At 38.3% G+C, this 25,887-nt stretch overlaps 2 protein-coding genes across 3 annotated transcripts in view; one reads left to right on the top strand and one right to left on the bottom strand.

Annotated features, from left to right (window-relative positions):
* Positions 1-907: 907 nt before the first annotated feature.
* Positions 908-11,324, bottom strand: LOC133528889 (cilia- and flagella-associated protein 53-like). Of its 2 annotated transcripts, none has more exons than XM_061866381.1 (9): positions 10,885-11,324; positions 9,520-9,734; positions 9,155-9,265; positions 8,465-8,647; positions 7,303-7,447; positions 6,505-6,792; positions 5,893-6,054; positions 3,780-3,971; positions 908-3,390 (listed from the first exon to the last, which is right to left on the bottom strand). In XM_061866381.1, the coding sequence occupies exons 2-9, from the start codon at positions 9,729-9,731 to the stop codon at positions 3,199-3,201; spliced, it is 1,485 nt and encodes a 494-aa protein (XP_061722365.1). In that variant the 5' UTR covers positions 9,732-9,734; positions 10,885-11,324; the 3' UTR covers positions 908-3,198. The 2 variants fall into 2 exon arrangements, with proteins under 2 accessions (XP_061722365.1, XP_061722364.1); XM_061866380.1 differs by having other exon boundaries at positions 11,021-11,323.
* Positions 11,325-15,912: 4,588 nt separating this feature from the next.
* The window catches only part of LOC133528819 (tetratricopeptide repeat protein 28), a 115,262-nt gene continuing 105,287 nt past the window's right edge, over positions 15,913-25,887 (top strand). The window contains exon 1 of the mRNA XM_061866287.1: positions 15,913-16,853. The gene's annotated coding sequence lies outside the window, so the exon portion shown is untranslated. The remainder of the gene's footprint in view (positions 16,854-25,887) is intronic.

Genomic DNA, 25,887 nt, shown 5'->3' with positions numbered 1-25,887 from the left:
TTTGCGACGGCACATTAGTAGTTTCGCTGTAACTAAGTCTTCTTGTAGTTCTTGTAGAATACGCCTCGAGGAGCACAAAATCCAAACAAATACATATATAAACATTACGCAAGAAATAAAACTGCTAGCGACATCTATCGACATAGTGTACCAACTTTGAGCACGGCAGTTTAGTGGAAGAATTACGTTTGGCAATTCGCCACTTGCTCACTTAGTTCTGGTTTAAATTTGTAGATGCCGCTTTAGTAGCGTACTCAAATACTCAATTATTTTTGCTTCTACGTATTGTGTGGAAGGTGTCAAAAGTCCTTTATGCTTACCACACTTTCCGTACTTACCACGTTTAACCACCTGTGTGCACGGATCCTGACCGAATATTAACTTATATTTTTTTCTATTTTAACGATATTATTGCTCTCTACAGCACAATCGAGGTATTAAACGTTCATCAGGGCTCGGAACCGGTTTTTTTAAACCCCGATATAGTCCCATATTTTAGTTATTTTATGCTCTTTACGTAGGACTGAATCGTGTACTTAGGTGAATACTTCGTATTATTAGATTGTCCCATTAAAAAGGAAATAATAAACCAAAGCACGAAAAAGAACGTAATAATATCGGTATTTGTATGAAGAAAATCGGGTTCAGGGTCTTGTTTTTGACAACTACTCATCTACTCAAGTACTCACATATGTATGAAAGGTTAATGCTGTCTCTCCGACTAGAATACAGTCTCAGCGGCCGAGGTGCTCAAAAATATCTGAACACGCACTCTAGCGCCTTGACAATAGAGGCGTGTTCAGATATTTGTGAGCACCTCGGCCGCTTCGATATATCTGATGGCGACTGTAAAAAGTTATTAAAATGCGAGGCATTAAGTAGATTAATTTTCAATTAAAACTATGAATTTATGAAAACATTTTTATGTATCACACAAAAGTTATTGACAAATACACTGGTTACACAAATACGCGGTCGGCATAACTTCCCAATTTGTCGCTTGTCATAAGGACGCGATTTGCTTGTATCTTTATACGAATAACCTGACAAGGCGTCCTTATGGCAAGCGACAAAGTGGGGCGTTGACCGCGGTCGTATTTATATATTTTTTATTACATTACCCAATTTGTTTTATTTCATTATTTTGCGAGTCCAAAATAATTTATCACAGGAATATGATACGAGTATTAATATAAATTACAAAAATAAAACCTATATATTTTACTCTTACTTGTAAAAAAATAGTCAATATGTAACTAAACAGGCTGTTCATAAGTAACTAGACTTGCACCTAAATGCCTTGACAATAGAGTAATATACTTAATAACAGTCAAGTTCACAGACATCTTTACAAGCCAGCATTCCAAAATTATTATAGAGGCCGGAAAACGAAGGGTTGCAGGCCAAGTAGATACAGACCGGATACGCGGCCGGCAACCCCGTTTCTCGCCGAGATTTTTATAACGCTTTTCTCAAACTTGCAATTTAAAAAAATAGTGAAACTAAAAACAAATTACGACCAACTATTTGATGGTTGAATGCCAAGACGTTGTCACAATTTGCACAACCAAGCAAGCAAACAAGCAACCGAACAAGGTTGCTTGTGTGTAAGGCTGTATGAAATTCCTTTACATATCATCTTCACTCATCGCACCGGATACGTAGTACTTCCGGATCTAATTTGAAGTCATGTCAACATTTCATTGCAAGTTTGAGAAAATATATTTTACAGTACATATGGGGCTACCTTATAGCACTAGTGCGAGGAGTAGCATATTATGTTACTGTGTCGAACATTTAAAGGGCCATATGTACTGTAAAACGTTGTACGATACATGTGCGAATAGGTAATTCGCACTTGTATCGTAATGTACTATAAACGCCTCTATGACACTGACAATAAGGTCGTGTAAATATATTTTTGGAATGTTGGTTAGTAAAGATTTGGGAACTCGACCGTACATACATACTCAACTATTTGAGACTTCTTTGTTTAAAAATATGTCGGCAATTGTACAAATGATAAAACCTTGAAACATAAAATTGAAGTGAAACAACGGCCCACACCCTCAAGAACCTTCAACGTTTCTCATTAAGTCTCTCGTTTCTCATTTCAAATTAAGTGTTTATGAACGCGGATCAAAAAAGCTGCAACTTATATTGTATGAAAATTGCACTCATGGCGGCTTAAAAGACACAAACACTAAGGCAACACAAATCTTGTTTATTAAATGAAATACAATACTAAGGCACATTTTAATACAGTCGCGCACACACTCGTACACACCACACACAATAAAATACCACACTTATGAGCAGAGCCCGGAATTTTAAAAACTATCGCAATCTAGCTAGTGTTAGAAATCTTTTTTATCGATATCGAAATAAAATATTTAATAGCAATAATTACGTGAGATTATAGAACCGTGTATATAGATACAGATGCAATTTCTTCTTCAAAACATTTTTACAAGCTAGTATAAAGTTTTTAGTTTCATCACTTATTTCAACCCTCCAAAACTCTCTGGGTCGACGTATGATGTATCATTGCATATTGCAATATGTATCAGTCACACCACTCATTCCCAATCGGTTTTATTTCGATATATCTTAGATGACAATACATTATTGTGTGTTAACATATTTCGGCCACTTTCTCCGCAACGATATTTTGACGGCCACTTGAGACTATTGTTTCAGCAATAAAAAGTTTTATCGTGGACAAATAAACAAGACGACTGAGGATTGAATACGACGACGACTATTGAATAGAAGTTACATTGACCTAAGATCTAAGCGCTGAACAAAATTGACGGAACGAACACTGCTTCAAGATAGCTCAACAATACAATACTCATTCCCTCCTCCTATTGTAAACATTATCATCTGTATAACAACATGAGTGCAATGAAATACTTGAATACATTATTGCTCATTTCTTTAGAATAAAAATAATAAAGACAGAAAGCAGTAACACAAGTAGAGATAAATAACAGATGGTCTTATAGAAAAAAGCGATGGCTTGGTCCGGCTATTCTTCTGTAGGTACAGCTCTAATCCCTTAACAGATTGTCGTGAAATTTTGTGAGCAGGTTCGATATGTATATTTTTCTTCAGTGTTTGGATATTTTTCAAAATGGCGAAGCGAGATCTACAGCTCACAGAGCTACTACACTAGTTTAAATTGATTTATCTACCTTACGCCCAGGCCTGTTCAGTCCTGTCCCTGTTAATCCTAGCGATCTCAGTCCTGAGTTTCCTCTCGTTGGCGCTGGCTTCGCGTAGTTCTGCCTCCTTCTCGGCTGCTTCTTCTAATTTCTGTTTCTGCACACTTAGACCTTTGAGTTGAGATTGGAGAGCTGATATCGTTGAGTAGGCTGCGTTCTTTAGCTGTGAACAAAAGTAGTGGGTTTGAAACTTATTCCAACTAAATATTGGTTACTGCGTTTTCGAATTGGGTGTATTCAGTGTTTAGTTCCATTGGAAGTGAAAAGGTATTAATCGAGTAGCACTATTTAAAAAGTAGAAAAGTTAAGTAAGTTAAAAAAGTAACGCCTGTTTCAATAAATTAATGAAACTTACAACTACGATAGCGCTGATTAGCAGTTGTTGTTTTAATCATCCATAAAATATTCCTGGTTCACTGATTAATCAAATCAACTTTCTGTTCCAGGATCTGTCCCTCTCTTTCACGTTGGCTCGTTGCTGCATCCTGCTAGCTTCCACCTTCTGTCCCACCTGTCTCCTGAGGGTTGTAAGAACGTTATTCAAGGACTTACCTGAGTGTCTCTCTCCCTGGTCTTGACCTCGTGATGGAAGGTCTCCATCTGCTCGAGGATCTGTTCTCTCTCCTTCACGTTGGCTCGTTGCTGCATCCTGCTGGCTTCCACCTTATCTTCCACCTGTCTTCTCAGGGTAGTGAGGACATCCTCCATGAGCAGAGCGCGAGCTTCTCGTTCTTTAGCCCAGAGCTGTAAAGCAAAATAGTAAAGTATTATTACCAATTTTGCTATCAGCAGCAAATTTCACGAATTCTCAATCGAGAGGAAATCATTAAAAATAATATTTTCTACGAGTTTTGGGCTACCGATTGTCAATCCACCAACAACGGCAGCTGACTTCTGACTTGACGAGGCTTCATGATACCCCTTTATGATCTCTCTTAGCAACTTTGCGAGTTATCGCCCGAAAGGAATAGACCTATGTTCGTGATTTTTTTCTATTGAGAGTAACCCAATAAAACGGGATTCGATTAGATGAAGTTAGAGCAAGGCCTCAAGATTGCTAATAAAATTTTTGGCAACCTTATAGGGTATTTGACTACTAGTCAAATCAGTTTCTTTTTTCGAACTGTTAAAACGATGTGCTACTAACGAATTTATATCAAATACGATACTCCTGCATTGACTTTCCTTGTCTTGTTTCTCGCTGAGCTGCCGTGCCTTGCCGTCATACATTGCGTCGATGTTCTTCCTTCTGTCGCTCTCACGATACTCCTGTATTGCCTTACCTTGTCTTGTTTCTCGCTGAGCTGCCGTGCCTTGCCGTCATACATTGCGTCGATGTTCTTCCTTCTGTCGCTCTCACGATACTCCTGTATTGCCTTACCTTGTCTTGTTTCTCGCTGAGCTGCCGTGCCTTGCCGTCATACATTGCGTCGATGTTCTTCCTTCTGTCGCTCTCACGATACTCCTGTATTGCCTTACCTTGTCTTGTTTCTCGCTGAGCTGCCGTGCCTTGCCGTCATACATTGCGGCGATGTTCTTCTTTCTGTCGCTCTCACGATACTCCTGTATTGCCTTACCTTGTCTTGTTTCTCGCTGAGCTGCCGTGCCTTGCCGTCATACATTGCGGCGATGTTCTTCTTTCTGTCGCTCTCACGATACTCCTGTATTGCCTTACCTTGTCTTGTTTCTCGCTGAGCTGCCGTGCCTTGCCGTCATACATTGCGTCGATGTTCTCTCTGTCGCTCTCACGATACTCCTGTATTTTCTCACCTTGTCTTGTTTCTCGCTGAGCTGCCGTGCCTTGCCGTCATACATTGCGTCGATGTAATTCTGTCTCTATCATTCTCACGATACTCCTGTATTGTCTCATCTTGTCTTGTTTTTCACTGAGCTGCCGTGCCTTGCCGTCATACATTGCGTCGATGTAATTCTGTCTCTATCATTCTCACGATACTCCTGTATTGTCTCATCTTGTCTTGTTTTTCACTGTGCTGCCGTGCCTTGCCGTCATACATTGCGTCGATATTCTTCTGTCTCTATCGCTCTCACGATACTCCTGTACTGTCTCGTCTTGTTTCTCACTGAGCTGCTGTGCCTTGCCCTCATACGTTGCGTCGATGTTCTTCTGTCTCTGTCGCTCTCACAATACTCCTGTATTGCCTCACCTTGTCTTGTTTCTCGCTGAGCTGCCGTGCCTCGCCGTCGTACATGGCGTCGATGTTCTTCTGTCTCTGTCGCTCTCACGATACTCTTGTATTGCCTCACCTTGTCTTGTTTCTTGCTGAGCTGCCGTGCCTCGCCGTCGTACATGGCGTCGATGTTCTTCTGTCTCTGTCGCTCTCACGATACTCTTGTATTGCCTCACCTTGTCTTGTTTCTTGCTGAGCTGCCGTGCCTCGCCATCGTACATGGTGTCGATGTTCTTCTGTCTCTGTCGCTCTCACGATACTCTTGTATTGCCTCACCTTGTCTTGTTTCTTGCTGAGCTGCCGTGCCTCGCCGTCGTACATGGCGTCGATGTTCTTCTGTCTCTGTCGCTCTCACGATACTCTTGTATTGCCTCACCTTGTCTTGTTTCTTGCTGAGCTGCCGTGCCTCGCCGTCGTACATGGTGTCGATGTTCTTCTGTCTCTGTCGCTTTCACGATACTCCTGTATTGCCTCACCTTGTCTTGTTTCTCGCTGAGCTGCCTCGCCTCTCCGTCATACATGGTGTCGATGTTCTTCTGTCTCTGTCGCTCTCGTTCGCGATATTCGTGTAACTCTAGAAGAGCAGCGTCTAAAACGCGCTTGTAGCTTGATCTTGTCTCTTCGCTGGATTCTATTTCCTGTAAACGAAATTTTACACAATTTTATACATTTACAAATAATACAAGTATCAAATCAGGCACCATTATTACAAAATCTAGATATAGAAAATAATATACTGCAAAAAGTATGTAGGCACTCACGCGTAGACGATTATGTGATATTTAACAAATTTAACATATATCAGTAACAGAATGAGGATCAAAGTCAAATGGCGTTCTAAAAGTTTGAATCATGTGTCGAGAGTTGAGAAGATGTTTTCTTTAACAATCCACCTCTATTTCAAATTATCTTTGACTATACTCTGGCAAGCCAACTTTGTCAGTAGATGATGGCATGAAATTCAAAATTTGTATGTGAAATTCACACCTACATTTTCCAAATTTGGGCCTTTTTCTATAGACAAAGTTGACTTGCCAAAGTATACCTTACGCGTCTTAGTATTCCTTATGATAAACACAGTTACTCACTTTCAAAACAGCTTTATTCAATTTCTCCATCATCTGCAAATCCAAATCAATCTCCTGCATCACCGATATAACCTTCTTCTTCAACTTATACTTATGCAGCCCCATATTCACTATAGTGGCGTCCCTCTCTGCCACGAGCCGCGCGTGTTCTCTGTCCCGCTCGCTCGATATGAACTTGAGCTCGTCGAGTATCATGAGTTCTCTCTCTTCTTCTTTTTGTAGGCGTTTGACGATTGTCTCTTTCTCGCTTAGCTCGGCGATTTGGCCTTCTAAGCTTCCGCGGAGCTCCTGAAAAAGAAATAATTTCATTTTCCATAGGTACAGTTAGCAAAACGATTAGCTTAGCTCCCCTACATATATGAAATAGTATACATACAAATATACATATATGCTAATTTTGCTGACTCTACATACTCAATTATATTTCGTTCGTTTCATTCCTCAGATATTACATTTACCAGGTAGTCCTTTAAACTTACAGGCGACTTTTGCACGATATTAAGAGACAGTCAATCGGGAGTATTGCTGCAATGTTCTGCCGCCAGAGTGCAGCACTAGCGCGTTTCGTAAATCATACAGTAACTTATACATATACTGTGCCTTAAACTGTATTTTGACAAATTTTAACAGATAATAAAATATGACATTGATGCATCAAGGCGGTTTACGAAGGGCCTACCGGGAAACGCGAAAATGGAAATTTAGCTATCTGCCTCTTCATCGCACGAATACGCAAGAGTGATAGAGAGGTTAGATGACGAAATTTCGATTTTCTTGTTTCCCGATTAAATTTATTACCCTCATTTGCATCTCTTTTTCTTTCAACTTTTCTTCTTCTTTCTCTATTTGTTTACGCAACGCCTCGTCCCTTTCCTGAAGTATCTTTAGAGTTTCCTCCTCCTCCTTTTTTCTTGCTATCTCTTTCTCTACAATTTGTTGTGTCCTGAAACCAAAACGGTTAGCTTAGATTTTCTTACTTTAGTTACTATAGGTATGACCTAGTATTTATATTAAAGGATTTTTTTAAGTCGGGTAGCAAGTATTGACAATTCTAATATGCTTGTGTTCGAATGTCAGGTTTTTTTTTAAACAGCCACGGCAAACCGCTGACGACATTTGTGCTTGTAACTGAGTTCCCTGTTTCATGGAGGCGGCAAAGATATACCATAGCGTACAGACTATCAAAGAAAATATGAAATAGAGGGAGATCATCAAAGAAAACTTTGAAGCTACAGTAAAATTACTGCGATCGTTCGACATATGATTAAAACTTTTAGAACGCCATTTTAGTTTGATGTGTTAAATTTGTTAAATATCAAAAAGTGGCGCCATCTAATAGAGTATAGGCCAAAGGTATGGCGGCATCGTTTCGAGCGAGCGTTTAAATCATGTATCGAATGATGGCAGTAAATTGACTGTTTTACTGCCAACATTTGACGAAGTTTTCTTTAACAAATAATTCAAATTCTTTTTGATATTAGTTAGCGACCTCAATAGTTTTTTTAGCTGTTGTGTGCCCATAGCCTCATTCATTCATTGACACAGCCTATGCAGATTTGGGTCTACAACAACATACACCGAAGCCGCCACGCGTGATGCAGTTCAGCCTCGTGTCTCCACAACTGCTCCTCTTTATCCATGATGCCCTGTTTGATTTAGGGCTCTCAAATACTGGTAACATAAGTTACTCCTTCCATTACATGTTTTACTTTTTGGGTAGTTCCATACCATGCAGATTTGAGCCTCCCTTCCATTGGCGACATACGCCGTAGCAGCTCGTAACTCCGGCTGCCGGAGACACCATGCGTGATGCAGTCGCAGTTCAGCCTCGTGTCTCCACAACTGCTCCTCTTTATCCATGATGCCGTGGTTGATTTAGAGCTCTCAAAGGCCCGTAACATAAGTTACTCCTTCCATTAGCTGGCTTACAAAACTACTTTTTCCTAACGTTGTTACGTACCAAGCAGATTTAAGCCTCCCATTGGCAACATACGCCGTAGCAGCCCGTAACTCCGGCTGCCGGAGACGCCACGCGTGATGCAGTCGCAGTTCGGCCTCGTGCCTCCGCAACTGCTCCTCTTTATCCTTGATGCCCTGGTTGATTTCCTTTAGGGTCGACGTTGGCACGTCGTTAAGGTATGACCTTTAATAATATAAAAAAAAGTTAATTCAAATAAAGCTTAGAGCTACAGTGGTCAAAAAACGCCCCAACAAAATGTTGTTTTAAAAAGTTCTATTCACACAACACCATTTTTAACCGACTTCAAAAAAGGAGGAGGTTCTCAATTCGTTGCAGACAGTAAAGATATGAAAACGCACTGTTTTCGAGACGTAACTACAAGACCTTTTATATGCTTTCCTTGTAGGTATTAACTTGTCACACGCAGTCAATCAAATCTAATTTTAGGTTTCTTAATTATAATTTGCATCAAGAAGACAGTTTTCATTTCATATTTAGTTTGGAGCTTGGTTTAGGTAGGATTGTCTCCAAATATGCTTCCCTCCTTTTGTGAGCTTTTCTACATTAAACCTTATGGAATAAAATGGTTGCTGCTAGCATTAATGTGCGATATTCCATAAGATTACGTGTTTTTGTGAAAATCAACATCTCTTCTCCCTCCACCGACTTCGCACCCTGCCAGTTACTTACCCGTTTTTATAAAGCTTGGGTTTTGCAGCCAAAGCCTTCATTTCTTGTTGGAACTGCATGTTTTCTTGAAACAACATTAGTTCCAATTTTTTTCTTCTTTCTTCAAGTTGTCTGAAAAAGAAGAACAAATTTAACAACTTTCTTAATTAAACAAAACAGAGCATGTTAAATTTATCAACCAATTTATTTATCCGCTTGAAGACTAATCACTACACTTGCTCTCTTTGTTCCCAACCGATTTCTCCCTACAATTTTCTCCAGTCTCATCTCTCCTTTAAATAATATGCAACCAAAATAAGTAATTACATATCTTATGAATAATTATTCATAGGAGATAAAAATAATAAACAGATATCTATACTTACATAGCTCTAAGCTTCTTGGAGCTAAACAGCTCCGCTTCCTTCTTAGCCTTGACATAATACCCCTCCGCAGTCCACTGCTCATGATGGCGAGACCTGTTAGTGTTGCTCTCAAAGTAGTTGGCCACCTTCTGCAGTTCCTCGGCGCGGCGGAGCTCGTTGTCGCGTCGCTGAGCTGCTAGAGCTTGCTGCTGCCAGGCCCGGGGTCGAGACATGGTCTAGAAAGTAAATTATTGCCATAAAAAACCTCATTTATTTAGTTTGTTTGCCTCATTGATTGTACACATATATGATATATACATACATATACAGTAAGTAAACTAAATTAAGGCATACAAATTGTACATAATTAATAAGCATGCTCATTAATTATGTACAATTTGTATGCCTTAATTTAGTTTCATCTGCTTCAAATCATGCTGGGTTTCAGGCATGGTAATGATTTCACATATTTATATATTAACTTTCAATGTCTTTGTTTGACGAAGAAATCGCAACTTGAAAATGGAGTTGGATAAGATATACTATTCAAAGAGGGGAAATGAATAACGCTACTATAGCTTTTGTTTGAAAACTGTCAAACGGAAGCTGTGGCCTCGGGCGCGCCTGATGGTCTGTCCTAAGTGAGCTACCAGCAGTCGGGTTGAGCTAGATCGCGCCCAGAAGGCAAGCTGAAAATAGGAAGGCGTGGCGTGAGCTTGTGAAGGCCCTTTGCACCTCTGGGGTGCTTTAGGACAACAACAACAACATAATAACTTCGTTTACTATACAATAGTTACCAAACTATGAATTAAAAATAGGTTGTAAAGCTCCAAATGTGCTTAGAAATGTTAGAATAGTTTATATTTTTACAGTTTCTACCTATTTCTTGGCTAGTGTAAACCATTTTTACGTCCGAAACTCTAATAAAAAAAAGTGTGACAAATGGATAGTCTCAACTGTGGTGTGAATATTGAGAACAAGTTTTAGAGTGTCCCTGGATGCCTGACCAATCAGGGACACCTTAGGTTTGAAAGCCAAGTAAGGTAGAAAAGAGTTCTCTAGAAAAGCAAGCTCAAAGAACTTGATGACTTCCTTAGGTAAAGGTGACTAGACAGTAAGTACAGACCATCATTAAGCCAACTTGTCTCCATAGACTGCATAGAACATATTTAATTTCCATATTCATTCTGTAAGCAACTTCTTTAACTCAAATAATACCTATTACCACAAAATTTTAAGGAAATATGTTTATTTTTTTACATTTATAAACTAAACAGCCACTTTGTAAATGTAGGTATTTGTAAAAAAAAGTAAGAAAACAGAAAATCATACCAGAGAAATCTTTTTAATAAATACAAGCAGAAATAAACTGTAAAATGCACTCACATATTACTTCAAACAAAAAACACAGCAGGCTAGGCACCTCACAATATCATTACTTGAGGGGCAATGGCTATATTGTAACACCACTTTTAGAAACAAAATGACTCATTTAAGGCCTTTGTGAGATCAATATACTGACCTCCTTGGTAATTTACTCCTGATGCTAATAAACGGCTTTGGGGCCTTCACCAAATGAGTCAAGTCACTGTAATCGCATGATTATACGTCGTGGGTGTAATTGCGACCCACAATTGGGTCATGAGACATCTGATGTGCAGTATATCTAAATGAAATAAACTTTAATTGAACACTGTGGTCAGACGGTCAGTTTGATTTAAAACAAGTGACGTGACGTTAACTTGACGTTTGTCCTACTTAAAAATGCAAGTAGTCAAGAGGTGATTGTAAATAAAAAACGACTTTAAGTGTAAGAAATACAGTCCGTTTATCTATCAGCGTTTTATAACCACTACAGTTGTAGCAGCGTAACTAGGACATAGTACATAACTGGAATAATGTTTTGTGTGTGGACGGCGAAGTGACAGTTGCCTAGCAACGGAGAAGCGTTTTTGTATTTAGTTAAACATAGTTGTGTTTCTTGAGTCAACCCTTTATTTTCGTTCATAAATAAAAAAATAAAAAAACGCGTAAACACGTTTGAGCGGGAATTTTGATCACCTCACATAAAACCGGCGGTACAGAACTTACGGTGGGACTTAGTCAATTTGTGTTATAAATTATAATGTCCTAGATATAATACGTATTTATTCATTTATTTATCATGGAGTAACTAATTTAACCATCTTTCAAGGATCGTAGCGTCATGAAAATTTACAGCCGTATGTAGTTCTAATGACAATAATATGGTACTGTCGAACTGATCTGATGATGGAGCCGGAAGATATGAACTGGAACTTCATGATGGAACATCATATCATAGCTGTGTTTGGATTTGTTAGAAAAGTCTTGTAATGAACTTTGACCACGATTAGGTTTAAAGGTCTGATGATGAAGCCGGAAGATAGGCACTGGCATTCCATGATGGAATATCGTATCATAGTCATGTTTGGACTTTTGAGAAAGGTCACGTAATGGATTTATAAAAGCGTGTTTTTTCTAATATTTCTAAACTATAAATTTATTTAGATATGAATAAAATCGAAAGTGCTAGAGCTATGCAATTGTAATTTTTTATGCTTAATAAGTCCTCTATTGACATTAGGTATATACCGAGAATTATGTGTATCTGATATAATTCAAACTCTAGTTATGAAGGTTCAAAAAAACGGCGAAGGGCTTCGAGAAAAGGTACGTAGTGCCCTTGCGCTCCGCTTTACTCGTGTTGGCGGGGGCACCGTGCCCCCAGATTCGCAAACACCTCATATTTTCGAATAAATATTTCTCAACTCAATTTCCATAACGTCGGATGTGAACATCTGACCAAAATGATATTTTAAATCACGGTAATAACGACGCATTCCTTTTGTAATAAGCAGACTCTGGTATTTCTATATTTTTTTTAGTTCAGATTAGATTTTATGATCTTATTTTTTTCCGTTAGGCATAAACCATTAATTTAACGTCCATATTTTACCTTAGTCTTTGCCTCTCAAATGTTTCGTTTTTGTAGATGGTGGTGACTTGGTGAGCGACTGCGTGAGTGCGAAGTGAGTAAGTAAAAAGTGAGTAGTTGAAATTTCGTGAGGTGTGTATCGGTAGATACGTCATTTTGTCTATAATTTTAGTACCTCACAAACGATCATATAAAACTGCGTATAAAACTCCGCACATTTTACAAATATATCTGTCGAAAGTCCGGACAAAGCTATATAGTTTAAGCGTCCCTTGTCCAGGTAGGGTAATCTAAGAGAACGGCTCCCGCCTCAGGGTCCAACGGGCTACTTAATTCCGTAATGTTGTGTTGTCGACTGACCGGTTGGCCCAGTTATTCTGTGATTACTTACTCTTAAGCACTACGAGGTTCGTAGGTACAGCCGGCATCAATATTAGTAGATCGGTCAATTTTCGCCTATTTTCTTGTGTTCAAAATTGTTTTTATCATAAAATTATCCCACAAGCAGCCCTTTCATTTGTCAAACAATATAGTTTGCAAAACTCTGTTTTCAATTTGATAATTTACTTCAAAAAGTGCCAAAGTTTCTAAATATATTTATTTAGGTACAACTTAAGAATCCAAGTAGCCATACTAATTGTGTAGGAAAGTGGATACTTATTTATGTTAGGGAACCGACTGTACGTTACACGTCCGTCTTTGGATCAACGTCTCGATGTGTCACAAATCAAAAACTTAGGTAACTAGTCCAATTGTTTCGGAACAAATTGGTACTTTTTAAGGTACGGGAACCGACACAAGAGATGTATCTGCATAAAAAAAAGAACTATGGAGGATGGAAGATAGGTAGTTTTGTTACATTGTTTTAGTGTCCGACCAAAGTTTCAGTTTCGGCATAAAAATCATATTTCTGCCAAAGGTTCGGAATAGGCCAAAAACCTGCCGAGCCTTTCGGCTGCGCCGAAACTTACAACATTTTACTTTTGGGATCGCTTATATGATAAATAAATTCCATTGTCTAAGTCTTTCTTAGTTAGAATAGGTACTTACCTAGGCGATTTGGCTCGGTGCGTGGTCTAACACGCCATATATTAAAAAAAAAGAAAAATCCGGACATTTTTTTTTTTCAACAATTTAAGACGTTTAAAGGTTTATTATAAGTTTCAGTTTAGTTTTCCGCCGAAACTGAGAGTCAAAACCAAACCTTCGTTTTCTGTGTCGCTATAAAATCTGGTACGTATATTGATTTAAACTAACACGATTTTCACTCATAATTTATAAAACTGAATCCAGACTTTTAGTCTGCTTGTGACCACGGACGTAATGTCACGTTCGAAACGTCAGACCAAACAATAAAAGTAAGCGTACGCGATTAAATCCCGCCTGAGTCTTTTTTTTTTACTAGCCTAGTATAGTATCCCACTGCTGGGCAAAGGACTCTTCCTCTCCCTTGCTTTCTCCAGGACTCCAGCCAGTTTTTGAGTAAGGTGTCTAGGTTGTCCGGCGATATGTGAAAATCGCGTGAAAATCCATTAGGTAGTTTATGAGTTTATCGCGAACAGAGACAGAGTGACGCGGCGGGGTACTTTGTTTTCTTTTTTTTTTTCTAGGTAAACAAACAGTCACTACAAGAAAGGCTTATTTTAAACACTGTTTACAGTATGTGTGACCAACACCGTTCACCACTTATTAATTAGGTACAATTAGTTAGATTATTCGGAGATTTTTTTTTTAAATTTTTACAACACTGGAGCTTAAGGCTCCGGGAGGCATTGACATTGATAAATTCATGAAGAAGATAAAATAATCCTTAAGGCTTAACAGTTAACAGTGCATGCAGTGTTACTTTAATATTGAATAGTTACAATTTTTTTTCGCTTCATCAAATTAGATGAAATGATAATAATATAAGTTATAACTATTGTTTGCGTACTGATTTAGACGATGCGCTCCCCAATAGGCCGTCCCTCTTTACACTATGTATAATGTTCAAAGCGCGTCCAAAATATCGGCATAGAGAGTAAATGATGGATCGTTTTAAAATAAATTATTAAAATATCTTTTTTTAATATCTTAAATGAAACTGCAGTTTCTGAATTCGTTAGGAGTGTTAAAATTTATTTTAAAGCAACATTTCTATAACGACCTCCTACCTAGTACAGTCAAGTGTAAAAATATGGGTGTACACATCTTACTCAAAAATATGTCCCATAGCTTCTTATTCCAGTTTAATAAGAGCGTAGTACCATATTAATGAGACGATTCTCTCGATACATATTTTTGCAGCTGACTGTACCTAGCCTAGTTTTGGTCAAACCCTGCCCTGGCAAGGGCAGTTATTAGTGTGTTCATCACAGATATTTGTTATCGATTTTTCTATGTATTTAAGTATTTATCTATATATATTTATATTGTCGTCTAGTACCCACAACATAAGCCTATTGAGCTTACTGTAGGGTTAGGTCGATTAATGTACAAAGCCATAATTTATTTTATTTATTTATAAAATAGGTACATCTTTTGCTACCTATCCGCAAGATAGCTAGAAGCCATCGTGATGGCTCTCTTCTAGCGCTGGTTGGTTATAACCTATCGAAGCTTTAAGCTCTTATTTTCATTGAGGCGTCCGCAAGGCGGCCTTCAAGGTGATAGCGGGTCACATTCCGCCCGGGCGAGCGAGAGGGCAATACAGTTCGTCCCCTTCTGAAGGCAATATGGCGGGTTGCGTGATGTTGCCAGGTGGAAGAAGTATTACCTGGCTGGTTGGTAAAAGTTTAATTATTTTTTTAGGGCTCCGAATCAAATTAAGTAAAACCTTAATACTTAGTCACACTTTTAATTATAAAAAAATAGGTTATAATATATATTTTTCTGATCTGATCAGCCAAACTTTTAACGGTTAAGTCATAATATTTACTTTCATTTTATTGACCCAACTATGCGAACAACCGAGAAATCTCGGGACGGCACGGTCACGCAGATACGGACGACAAAGTACCAAAAATATGTAAACACATGAACGGACAAAATATATGGGCAATGGGCGAAGGTCGTGTATACATATTTTTGGCACTTTGTCCGTATCCATGTTTTTAGACGTGACTGTACAAGTTTTCAACAACGATCTTGCAGTGTATTCTAGTTTAGAAACTTAACGCGTTTTAAAAAGCCCATGACACTTTGAATGAAAATTTCGAAATTTCTCGAATTTGAATTTTTAAATTCGTTAATGAAATTGTTAGCTGATTAAGACAAAGTAACATTTTCTCGTTGAGTGTTATACTTTGAGCTGCTGGAAATCAGATCACATCATTTTTCGCACTGAGCAACCCCTGTGACTATTCATTTCATCAAGTAAAAAAATCAAGATTGAAAGAAGGACTAAAAATACCTACCTAAGAAACTAGAGTCAGACCAAACTAAGTTGGCAGCCATTTTGCATAATTTCATAGAAGTTTGACATTAAAAATAACACTTGCACTTTGTTATCAAAAACGCTGCCAACTTAGCTTGGTCTGACTCTACCTAATCTAACAGGCTAAAAAAAGAGGCCAAGTGCGAGTCGGACTCGCCCATGAAGGGTTCCGTACCATTTATGACGTATTAAAAAAAAACTACTTACTAGATCTCGTTCAAACTAATTTTCGGTGGAAGTTTGCATGATAATCATAGATTTTTTTAGTTTTATCATTCTCTTATATTAGAAGTTACAGGGGGACACACACACACACACATTTTACCACTTTGGAAGTGTCTCTCGCGAAAACTATTCAGTAAAAAAAAATGATATTATAAACCTCAATATTATTTTTGAAGACCTATCCATAGATACCCCACACGTATGGGTTTATAGAAATAATTTTTTTTGAGTTTCAGTTCTATGGGGAATCCCCAAAATTTATGTTTTTTTTTCTATTTTTGGCTACGGAACTCTAAAAAGAAATCAATCATGTTACTATCAGGTCCAGTTCAGTCACTTTACTACTTTTAGGTTGATTTCAGAACGTCCAACTAAAATACTAAATTCAAACTACGAGTATTTCAAACACTTCCTACTAGCAACTGGTTTCAGGCTTTGTTTTCGGGAAATCTTCCCCGCCCTGGCAACACCGCACGCCGGCAGTCAGTCCACTCGAGACGGCGCGCGCAAGCGCAGCCTCCAACGACGCGTTCCAAAATCAAATTTAAAAACCCAACGATCAACATCAAATTGAGAATCTACCTTAATTTATTCTGCGTACAGTGTCCCAAACAAGTGTGCATGCTAATTGTTCTAAAAATGCAAGTGTTAACTAAGATATGCGTACGGTGTATATGTAAAGTGTACGATTGATATTTTTTGTTTGTCTGCGTGTAATAACCGTGTTCGCGATGGGTTTATAATTGGTCTAAATCTATGGTAAGATAGCTTTAAGTTTGGTTCTACAGTTACATTGCATGTGTGCTTTCTCGTATTTATGTTTTCCTATAAGATGTAACTAGTGTGGGGAAATCGTAAGCAGTTTCCTATGATTTCTCTGGCCTATCTACCTACACGATAAAGGTATGGAATATGGTATTGGGGAAACCTGTAATACTTTGAACTTACCAACATCAAAATACCTAGAAGAGATGCGTCTCTAGGTAAAGATATCAAGTCTAATCTGTATCACCTAACCACAAAACAATAATGTTAATGTTTTAAAAAGAACTCAACACAATTAAAATTAATAGATTAACATCTCATTCACCAAAATCGGCCTAGTAGTTTTGCCGCTACGGTGGAATAACGACACAAACACATCCATACAAATACACCTACAACATACAATAGACTGCTAAAATTATTAGCCTTCTAATAATTGGGTAAAAACAGTCCAAGTTAGTCGGACACTCTCTGCATGCCATTTGCATTGACAAAGTAAACAATTGTCATAATTTATATCAAATTTATGAAAGCATGACGTTTATAATGACACTCTCAATTTGTTATTTTCAAGTCGATGCAAAGTTAGCTTAGTTAGATCATAGAGAAATAAGAATAATAGAGTGCTGGCTGAGACCAGGGGCCTATTTCTCGAACGGTATTAGTCTAATATTATTTGTGTGTTGCCATGGTAACCCATACAATTTGACAGTTTACTAAATGCCCCAGGGGCTGATTTCTCGACCAGGGGCCCATTTCTCGAACGGTGTTAGACTAATAATATAAGTCCACGAACCGGGACCCATTTCTTGAACGGCATTAGTCTAATATAATTAGTGTGTTGCCATGGTAACCCATACGACTTGACAGTTCGTGGACTAATAAATAATATTAGACTAATACCGTACGAGAAATGGGCCCCTGTCAAATCATATGGGTTACCATGGTAACCCACAAATAATATTAGACTAATACCGTACGAGAAATGGGCCCTTGTATTAGACTAATATTATTAATTTTCCTTTATTCATTTAAAATCTTATTCATATTTTTATAGTTCACGAACTGTCAAATCGTATGGGTTACCATGGCAACATTCTAATAATATTAGACTAATACCGTTCAAGAAATAGGCCCCTGGGGTCAGCAAACTTGAACAGCCCAACACAGTAGAGATCATCAGTTTTAGAAATAACAAAGAGCCACAATAGTTGATTTCACTGGTCTAAGTGCTCTATGTGTTAATTGTTCTGGTGTCTGGATGAGCTACAATAGCGGGTCCAAATAGCTGCGGATTGTCGACCCCTGGGGGCCAACCGCGAAAACCGCAAATTGCGAGGATCTTTTTCTTTTACTCTTACTGAGACGTAATAAGAGTGACAAAGAAAAATGCCCGCAATTGACGAACTTCGATTTTCGCGGTTATAGCCCCTGGCTTAGACGGAATGTATTCATCCATAATATTTGTCGATATTCTTCAATTCCTGCTGCCAGAGTGCAGCACTATCACATATTCTAAACCATAGAGTAAGTTACTATGCCTTAAACAGTTTTTTCTGAAGTTTTCACTATGACATTGATGCATCAAGGCGGTATGTTTACAGAGGCCTACCGCTAAACGCAAAATTCGAAGTTTCATTATCTGCCTCTTTATCATCCGAATATACAAGAGTGATAGAGAGGCAGATAACAAAAAGTTTTTAGGCCCCCAGTATTTGCTAGAGGCGCCCCCTACGCAGTTTTGCGTAATATCCCCCATTACTGAAGTGATTATGAAATGAATTTTCTGTAACTGAATTGTTACTGATTAGTATACCATCTACGTACATAATATATCAAGTTCTAGTAATTTGTACGCTGAACGGGGCGAGTCTCGTAAATCTGAAGTGACGAAGGAAAGCAGTGCTAGCGGTCTAGAAAGTTGTTTCGCTATATATCTAATTATTATCTAACGCGGCCCATCCAGTTGTAAGTTATAATAAGGTATTCACTGTATTCAAGACTGTATAATCATTAAACTTGAAACATAGGTAACTTGAAACAGCGCCGGTTTTATAAGAAATTTTGTACATAAGGCACTTTGCAAAGCAAATTTGACAGATCGTCGTTATCATCGGCAATATCACAAGTCATCATTTCAATTAGTGGAATAGAAATGATGACTTGTGATATTGACGGAATGCACGAAACCAATAAAAATGTAGAGCTTGGCGCTTTAGTATAAAAGACATCAACGCGTGTCACTCATTTCATCTGTTCAAATACTATCTGTGAGCAAAATTGTAATATTTAATATTTTAGTCGACAATATTTAGAGTATGCTATCCGGATCCGAAATTTATGAAATTACCAGGACTTCCCATACATTTCTTTCATAGCTTGCGCTTAAAAAAAGGTCTAATTTGTTTTTCTTATGCACGCCGCACTCCTCAACGCCAAAAAAAACTTCAAATATTTGAATGTAAAATTGTCTTTAATAAGTTAAAATCGTGTCAGTTAAATCCTGCTTTCTTTTGGTTCTTACGGTAGTACCTAAAGCTTTTTAAGTGACAGAGCGGAGCGAAGGTCTCCGTTTCACCTTGTTAAAAAAGCGGCCAAGTGCGAGCGGACTCGCCCATGAAGGGTTCCGTACCATTTATGACGTATTAAAAAAGAACTACTTACTAGACCTCGTTCAAACCAATTTTCGGTGGAAGTTTGGATGGTAATGTACATCATATATATTTTTTTTACTTTTATCATTCTCTTATTTTAGAATGTACATGGGGGGGGGGGGGGGCACACACATTTTACCACTTTAAAAGTGTCTCTCGCGCAAACTATTCAGTTTAGAAAAAAATTATATTAGAAACCTCAATATCATTTTTGAAGACCTATCCATAATACCCCACGCGTATTGGTTTGATGAAAAAAATGTTTGAGTTTCAGTTCTAAGTATGGGGAACCCCCAAAATTAATTATTTCTATTTTTGTGTGAAAATCTTAATGCGGTTCACAGAATACATCTACTTAAGTTTCAACAGTATAGTTCTTATAGTTTCGGAAAAAAGTGGCTGTGACATACGGACGGACAGACAGACATGACGAATCCATAAGGGTTCCGCTTTTTGCCATTACGGAACCCTAAAAATGATTTCATATGTCCGGATGTTCTTCTCTATAGGTCGCATTTCTCAACCGACGTAGCGATTTGCGAGGTCTACAGCTCTCAGACTTCTCAGAGCCAGTAGTTTATAATAGACAAACGTACATAAGTGAACCCTTGAACCCACTAACTTTAAACTTAATTATGTTACATTTTAAAAAAGACTACTTCTTAATTTATGCCTATTTTGGCGTTAGCAGGAATAATAACAAGTATATCCTTAAACCACTGGGACGCCGTAATATTACAAATAAAATTAAACAAAAGGATTTCAAGGGACTTTTCGGCTAACCTGACACAAGCTGTGTTTGTCGTCTCAGGTAGATGATGCCTGTCTGTGTACACACTTTGACAGTCAATGTTTTGATGAGCACAGTCAGCATCAAAAGTAAAACAGATGTAAAGTAAAGCTTAAGAAAAACAGTACAAAAGTAAAGCTTAAGAAAAACAGATATATCTCCAAAAAAGGTTGTGACATATACAGTGTTCAAATTCAATACGGACGTAGTATATTGAGATTGAGATACATTTTCCTTAGAAATACTTACCATCCAAAATAATTCAACCCTCTATATAAAGCAAAGTTTCGAGGTTTTTAAAGTAATTATCAACGCTTTGCTCGTACGTGTTTACAATACATTTCTGCTCGGTAAATTTTCGAAAATTAATTACGAGGTCATAATTAAGTTAAGTGTAAATCCTATATCTGGTTTAATGTATCGCCCGTATTAGATTTACACACTGCATATACTTTTCAACGCGTGAACTGTAGAAATACATCTAGCTGTAAAAGTATTCCAGAGTGGCAGATACATTTGGCGTGTTGTTTCTTCATCCTCGGTTCCTTCGTCCTCATTGCTGAGGATTGCGAGTATTGCGACCAAGTAAGCTCCGTTTCCATAGTGTGCGGTCATAATCATAAGCCATATGGGACACGCACTGCATGTTGCCGCCAACCACCCTCTTCACAGCATCAGACCATCTCGTGGGTACTCTTCCTTGCGCACGCCTGCCATCCATTTGGCCAAAGATAATCTGCCTTTCTAGGTCATGCTGCAAGTCACGCTCGCGCCCATGCGCTTAATAGTAAATAAATAATATTTAAAAATAACTTGTCAGGATGTCGCCGTCGACGGATACGTCTGGGAGGACATCATTATCATGACCAAAAAAGCTGAGTGCGCGTTCTTGACATATTGTAGAGAGCCGTGTGGTGATTTCCAGGTCCTCTAGGATGGATTTATTAGTTATCATAGCCGTCCAGGGTATGCGTAGGAGTCTTCGCCAACACGACATCCCAAAAGCGTCGATTTTTGTCCAGTCGCGACTTTTCAAACATCGAAAGACCAAAGATCGAGTCAAGCGTACCTTGATTGAATAACGAATGCTTCTATTCCTCTAGATCTTGTCGAGGTTCGCCATAGCACTCTTGGCCATGCTAGATCTACAGCGTATTTCGCCCGTGTAGCCACCGTCACAGGTTATCAGCGCGTTGTTTAATCCGCTAATATTGATGCTGACTCTGAACAGACAATGTTTAGATAGAGTACAATTTGAACTTTTCTACTCATCTATTTTTTTTAAATAGGTACTATGTCGGTGGCAAACAAGCATGCGTACCGCCAGATGGTAAGATTTAATCGTAGTCTATGGATTCCTGCAACTCAAGAGGTATTACATGCGCGTCGCCGACTTTAACACTCGTTGAGCTCTGGCAACCTTACTTACCGGCAAGAACACAACACTATGAGTGAGATCTAGTGTTATTTGGCTAAGGTTTTCTGTTAGGTGTAGGTACTTCCCCAGTTGGGCTCTGCTCTAGATCTGGAATGACATCCGCTATGCTGTGCCCTACCACACAAAGCGAGATGACATTCACAATGCTCATACCTCATCATCGGTCGTAGTTTAAGGACATGCTCGGGTGTTATAGTTACTGATGCAACTATACTCTATAGATAGGATTACATAGAAGGAAAAATAACCATTTTGTCCTTCGCATTAAGGAACTCCTTATGCTGCAATTTTTGTAACGTACTTCAGTAAGTACTTAGATACATGGCACACCAAGAATAAGCGGGCATCTCGCTCGTTTCTTCCGAGAACGTGCAGAATGTGGAACGAGTTGCCTCCTGAGGTATTTCCTTTGCGCTACGAATCGCCATGTGATTCCTATCAGGCGAAAAAAAAAACATCAATTACACGTTGCAAAACCGATTTCTAAATAAAATATCGAAGACGAAACTTCTATTGTACCCATTTTATCCACCAATCTACTACTAAAATTGTATTATACTTTCATTCAAACTTAATACTGACGAAACGTTTTGACATTTAGATAAAATCCAACGGAAGATCGATGTTTGATGTGCACCTCGTTCCTCCAACTGCCGCCTCAACCCCTTCTACGTCTGTATTCTGTATCGTGCGTATAATCGTATACTCACATTCCTGGAGTAACGCGGCAAGTAGCCGCGCGTGGTGCCCGCGGGGTGCGCACGCGACTCCATCGTCTTTTGTTACCAGGGCAAGATAAAATGACATACAACTGGCCAAATTGTATGAAATTAACTACATACAATGTAAACTTAATACATCGGAGAAAGAATCTCTATATACTTATATGGTATCGTAGATTTTGGCTGACTGTGGTTATGGTTTGGTAGCTTTCATCCTCAATTATTTTTTTGCCTCAATATAACGCAACAAAATACTCCTCGACAATAGTTATAAAGACCTTACCCTGTATGTACTGACGAACTACTAAACTCAGATTTACATCTCATTATTCCCATTGTAGTGCATAATTATTTTCCATCGTATTTTCACGGAAACGTACTAACGGGTCTTGCTATTTCAGTCTATCTCGGTACAAAAAGTTACGAACGTTTCCAAGAAAATACGACGGAAAATAATGCACTACATCTGTGAGGTAATCGAACTGTCATCACTTTAAGATCTGAGATATAAAATAACGGAGCTGATACAGCGCGGGAATGCTGCCTGCGTGATGGGCACCTTGCCAAGAGGCCAGGAGGGTTTGTTTTAGGAATTTTTATTAGATAGGTTTCGTTTTAGTCGTTTTATTTTATTAAGTAGTCATAATTTTGTTAAATGCAATGAATGTAACTAGTATTTTTTATCATCTTTTCCATAAAGATTATACCTATTTAGTGAGCTTAGTTAAAACCATAATATATACATTTAAGGGATAAGTGTGTTTTTTTTTTTTTTAATTTTTGGCATAAAGTTACTATCAACATCTTATCTATTTTATTTTAGAACATGCAATAGAAGCACCAAACTATAAGAAGTATAACCCACAACTATGGTCCACAAGTTAAATGCGTAATTAAGTTTATAAATACATCAATTTTGGACCATTGAGTGATTTTACGGTAAAAATACATAGCAAGCTTAACTTTTCCATTTCCCTTCTATTCTTCAAAAATAACTAAGAATGACCATCAATATCGCAAACATGTACACTTAGATCGTGCAGAATATAGCCCCTGGTCACGCGTACGCGCACGCTGTTCTTTTCAGAACTTTGTAGCAGTCAATCCGTCGTGACTGTGTGTCGTGAATGTATAAAGGGCCTTCCAGACGCTTAACGAAGCTTTTTGAGATTTTAAAGCTGCCTTTCCACTAACGTAGAGACGAGAGACGTGCGGCAAACAACCATTATCATTGGCTCTCTTCTCCGCTCCAATGCTATTGATAGATTCCCGCAGGTCTTCTCTCATTTTCGCCTCAGACATATATTTAAAAATAAAAAAGCCATTTTAATTTTTCCCAAACATACCAAAAAATACCACTAAAATGTATTTCGTTCGAAAACTTCGTTGGTACAGACATAGTAGACATACACACACAGATACAAACTCGAAATAACCGTCTGTGTTGGGGGTAAAATAAGCACAGAAAATATTAATTTACTTAAATTAAATTAACTTTTTTTTTTGCACCGTACCGCGGTATGCCCCGTTGGGCATGTGCTTCGGCAAAGGGGAAATAGTGCGAATGCCGACTCCCTTATTTGATTAGATCAAACTGAAGAAGTGTGGAAAGTTAACATTGCCACACTTTGACATTGATAATGCCTTGCAGTGTTAGCTGGGTCCGACACTAAAATAATGTTTTTTTTTTTTTACGAAGCAAATTAATCAAATCTTTTATCAAAGTACATAAACCAGATAACACCTTCAAGTAAGTAGTTTTCGTCAAGTTACAAATTTTCCATCCCGTTTCACCTTACTACTTCGCCTTAAATTATTTTGATGACTTGAAACACGCCACTTGCCGTGCACGTAATCACACTCGCTCAGTTAGAATTTGAACCACCTGGCTACTGTTTAAGAGAATAGCTCCAAGGCATAGGGTCAGCTGGCCAACATTGAAACAATGTACTATCGAACAACTTGATTCCTGACCATTGTGAAACTTTTTCACATTATCTACGTCATCGACATAAAATGTGAAATGTTCTAAAGTGGGTCACAAATCAGTTTATTCTTTTTTACACGATGAAACTTTGCGATAACTCTGAAACTAACATGAAACTAATTTTACGGTTTACACTCAAGACACGACATGTTTTGGAGAGCCTAGGTCTCCTTTCTCAAGCACTGACAGTGCGAGCAGCGTTCACTTGAGTGTAAGCCGTAAATTAGTTTAATGTTAGTATGTTATGACAATTTAAATTTGAATTCAATTAAATTCAAGAATTCTCAAACTCGTCGTTGTAAGAAAAATCCGAATGTACAGTCAGCATCAAAACTAGCGGATCAAACGAGGTTTCAAAAGTATCATTCTGTAACAGCTTAACAAAATGTGGTGGTTCTATATGTAGAACAATTGAGACGTTAAAAGATATACTTTTGAACGTACATTTTAGAGATTTATCAATATTTGGAAAGGTTATCCGGAATATCAGATACTTTTGGCGCGTTGTTTCATCCGCTACTATTGATGCTGACCCTACACATGGCAAGTACTCGATAAAAATTACGGAGCTAAGAAGGTTTGGGTGTTTGACTGATGGACATGTTACCCTACGTGTTTTTGTTACTTACTAATTTATCTTCCCCATAAATATAACTAGAACTTTATTCGGTTGGAATAAGGAGGATAATTTGAACGGTGATTTTTGGTTAGAAAAAGCGAAGCAAATTACAGTGCCCATTGTACATGCCGCTAGGTATCGTTTAAAATTATTGATGGCATTCTTGACTTTTATGAATTTTTGTCTATGTATGTTTATATGAGTTTGGAGTTACATTAACCCTTGGTTAAAATTATTGTGGAAGTAGGCCAGGAACGCAGTGTTCAGGGTAGAATACTACGAAAGGCTATTTTAGACAAACATTAGTCAGCATATAATGTATATTTTTAAATTTTAATTGAATATATTGACACGGGTCACTCTCGTATTTTAAGTCAAACATTGCTTGACATAACGAGCTCGCGTTGGCGGACCGACGCAGGCTGCGGGCTGCGAGTCTATTATTGGACTTGTAATCTATTGTTCATAGAGATTTTCCGTTCATAGATATAATCCGTTGGATCTTCAAGATATTTCTTACGATTTTTTACAACTTCTTCTTCTTTTATTATAAACTTGTCATCTAGCATATTACCACCGCTACCAGTGGGGTGAAACTGGAACTTTCGGCCGCTCTCGGCTCCGTTCGGACTCAGCATTGCTACGAACAATATTAGGGCTGGCAAAACTTGACGTTCCTTTTCATGCACAACCACAGATAAGATATAGGCGTTACTTGAAACTTCACAACCCTAAATAGCCGAAAGGGATAGTGCCAAACGTTAGAAGGGGACAACATGATTCGTCCCTGAATCGCTGTCAAACTTCGATTTCGTAGG

Source organism: Cydia pomonella, chromosome 20, assembly GCF_033807575.1.
Source record: "Cydia pomonella isolate Wapato2018A chromosome 20, ilCydPomo1, whole genome shotgun sequence".
NCBI classification, from domain to species: Eukaryota; Metazoa; Arthropoda; class Insecta; order Lepidoptera; family Tortricidae; genus Cydia; species Cydia pomonella.
This window is presented reverse-complemented; position numbering and strand designations above follow the sequence as displayed.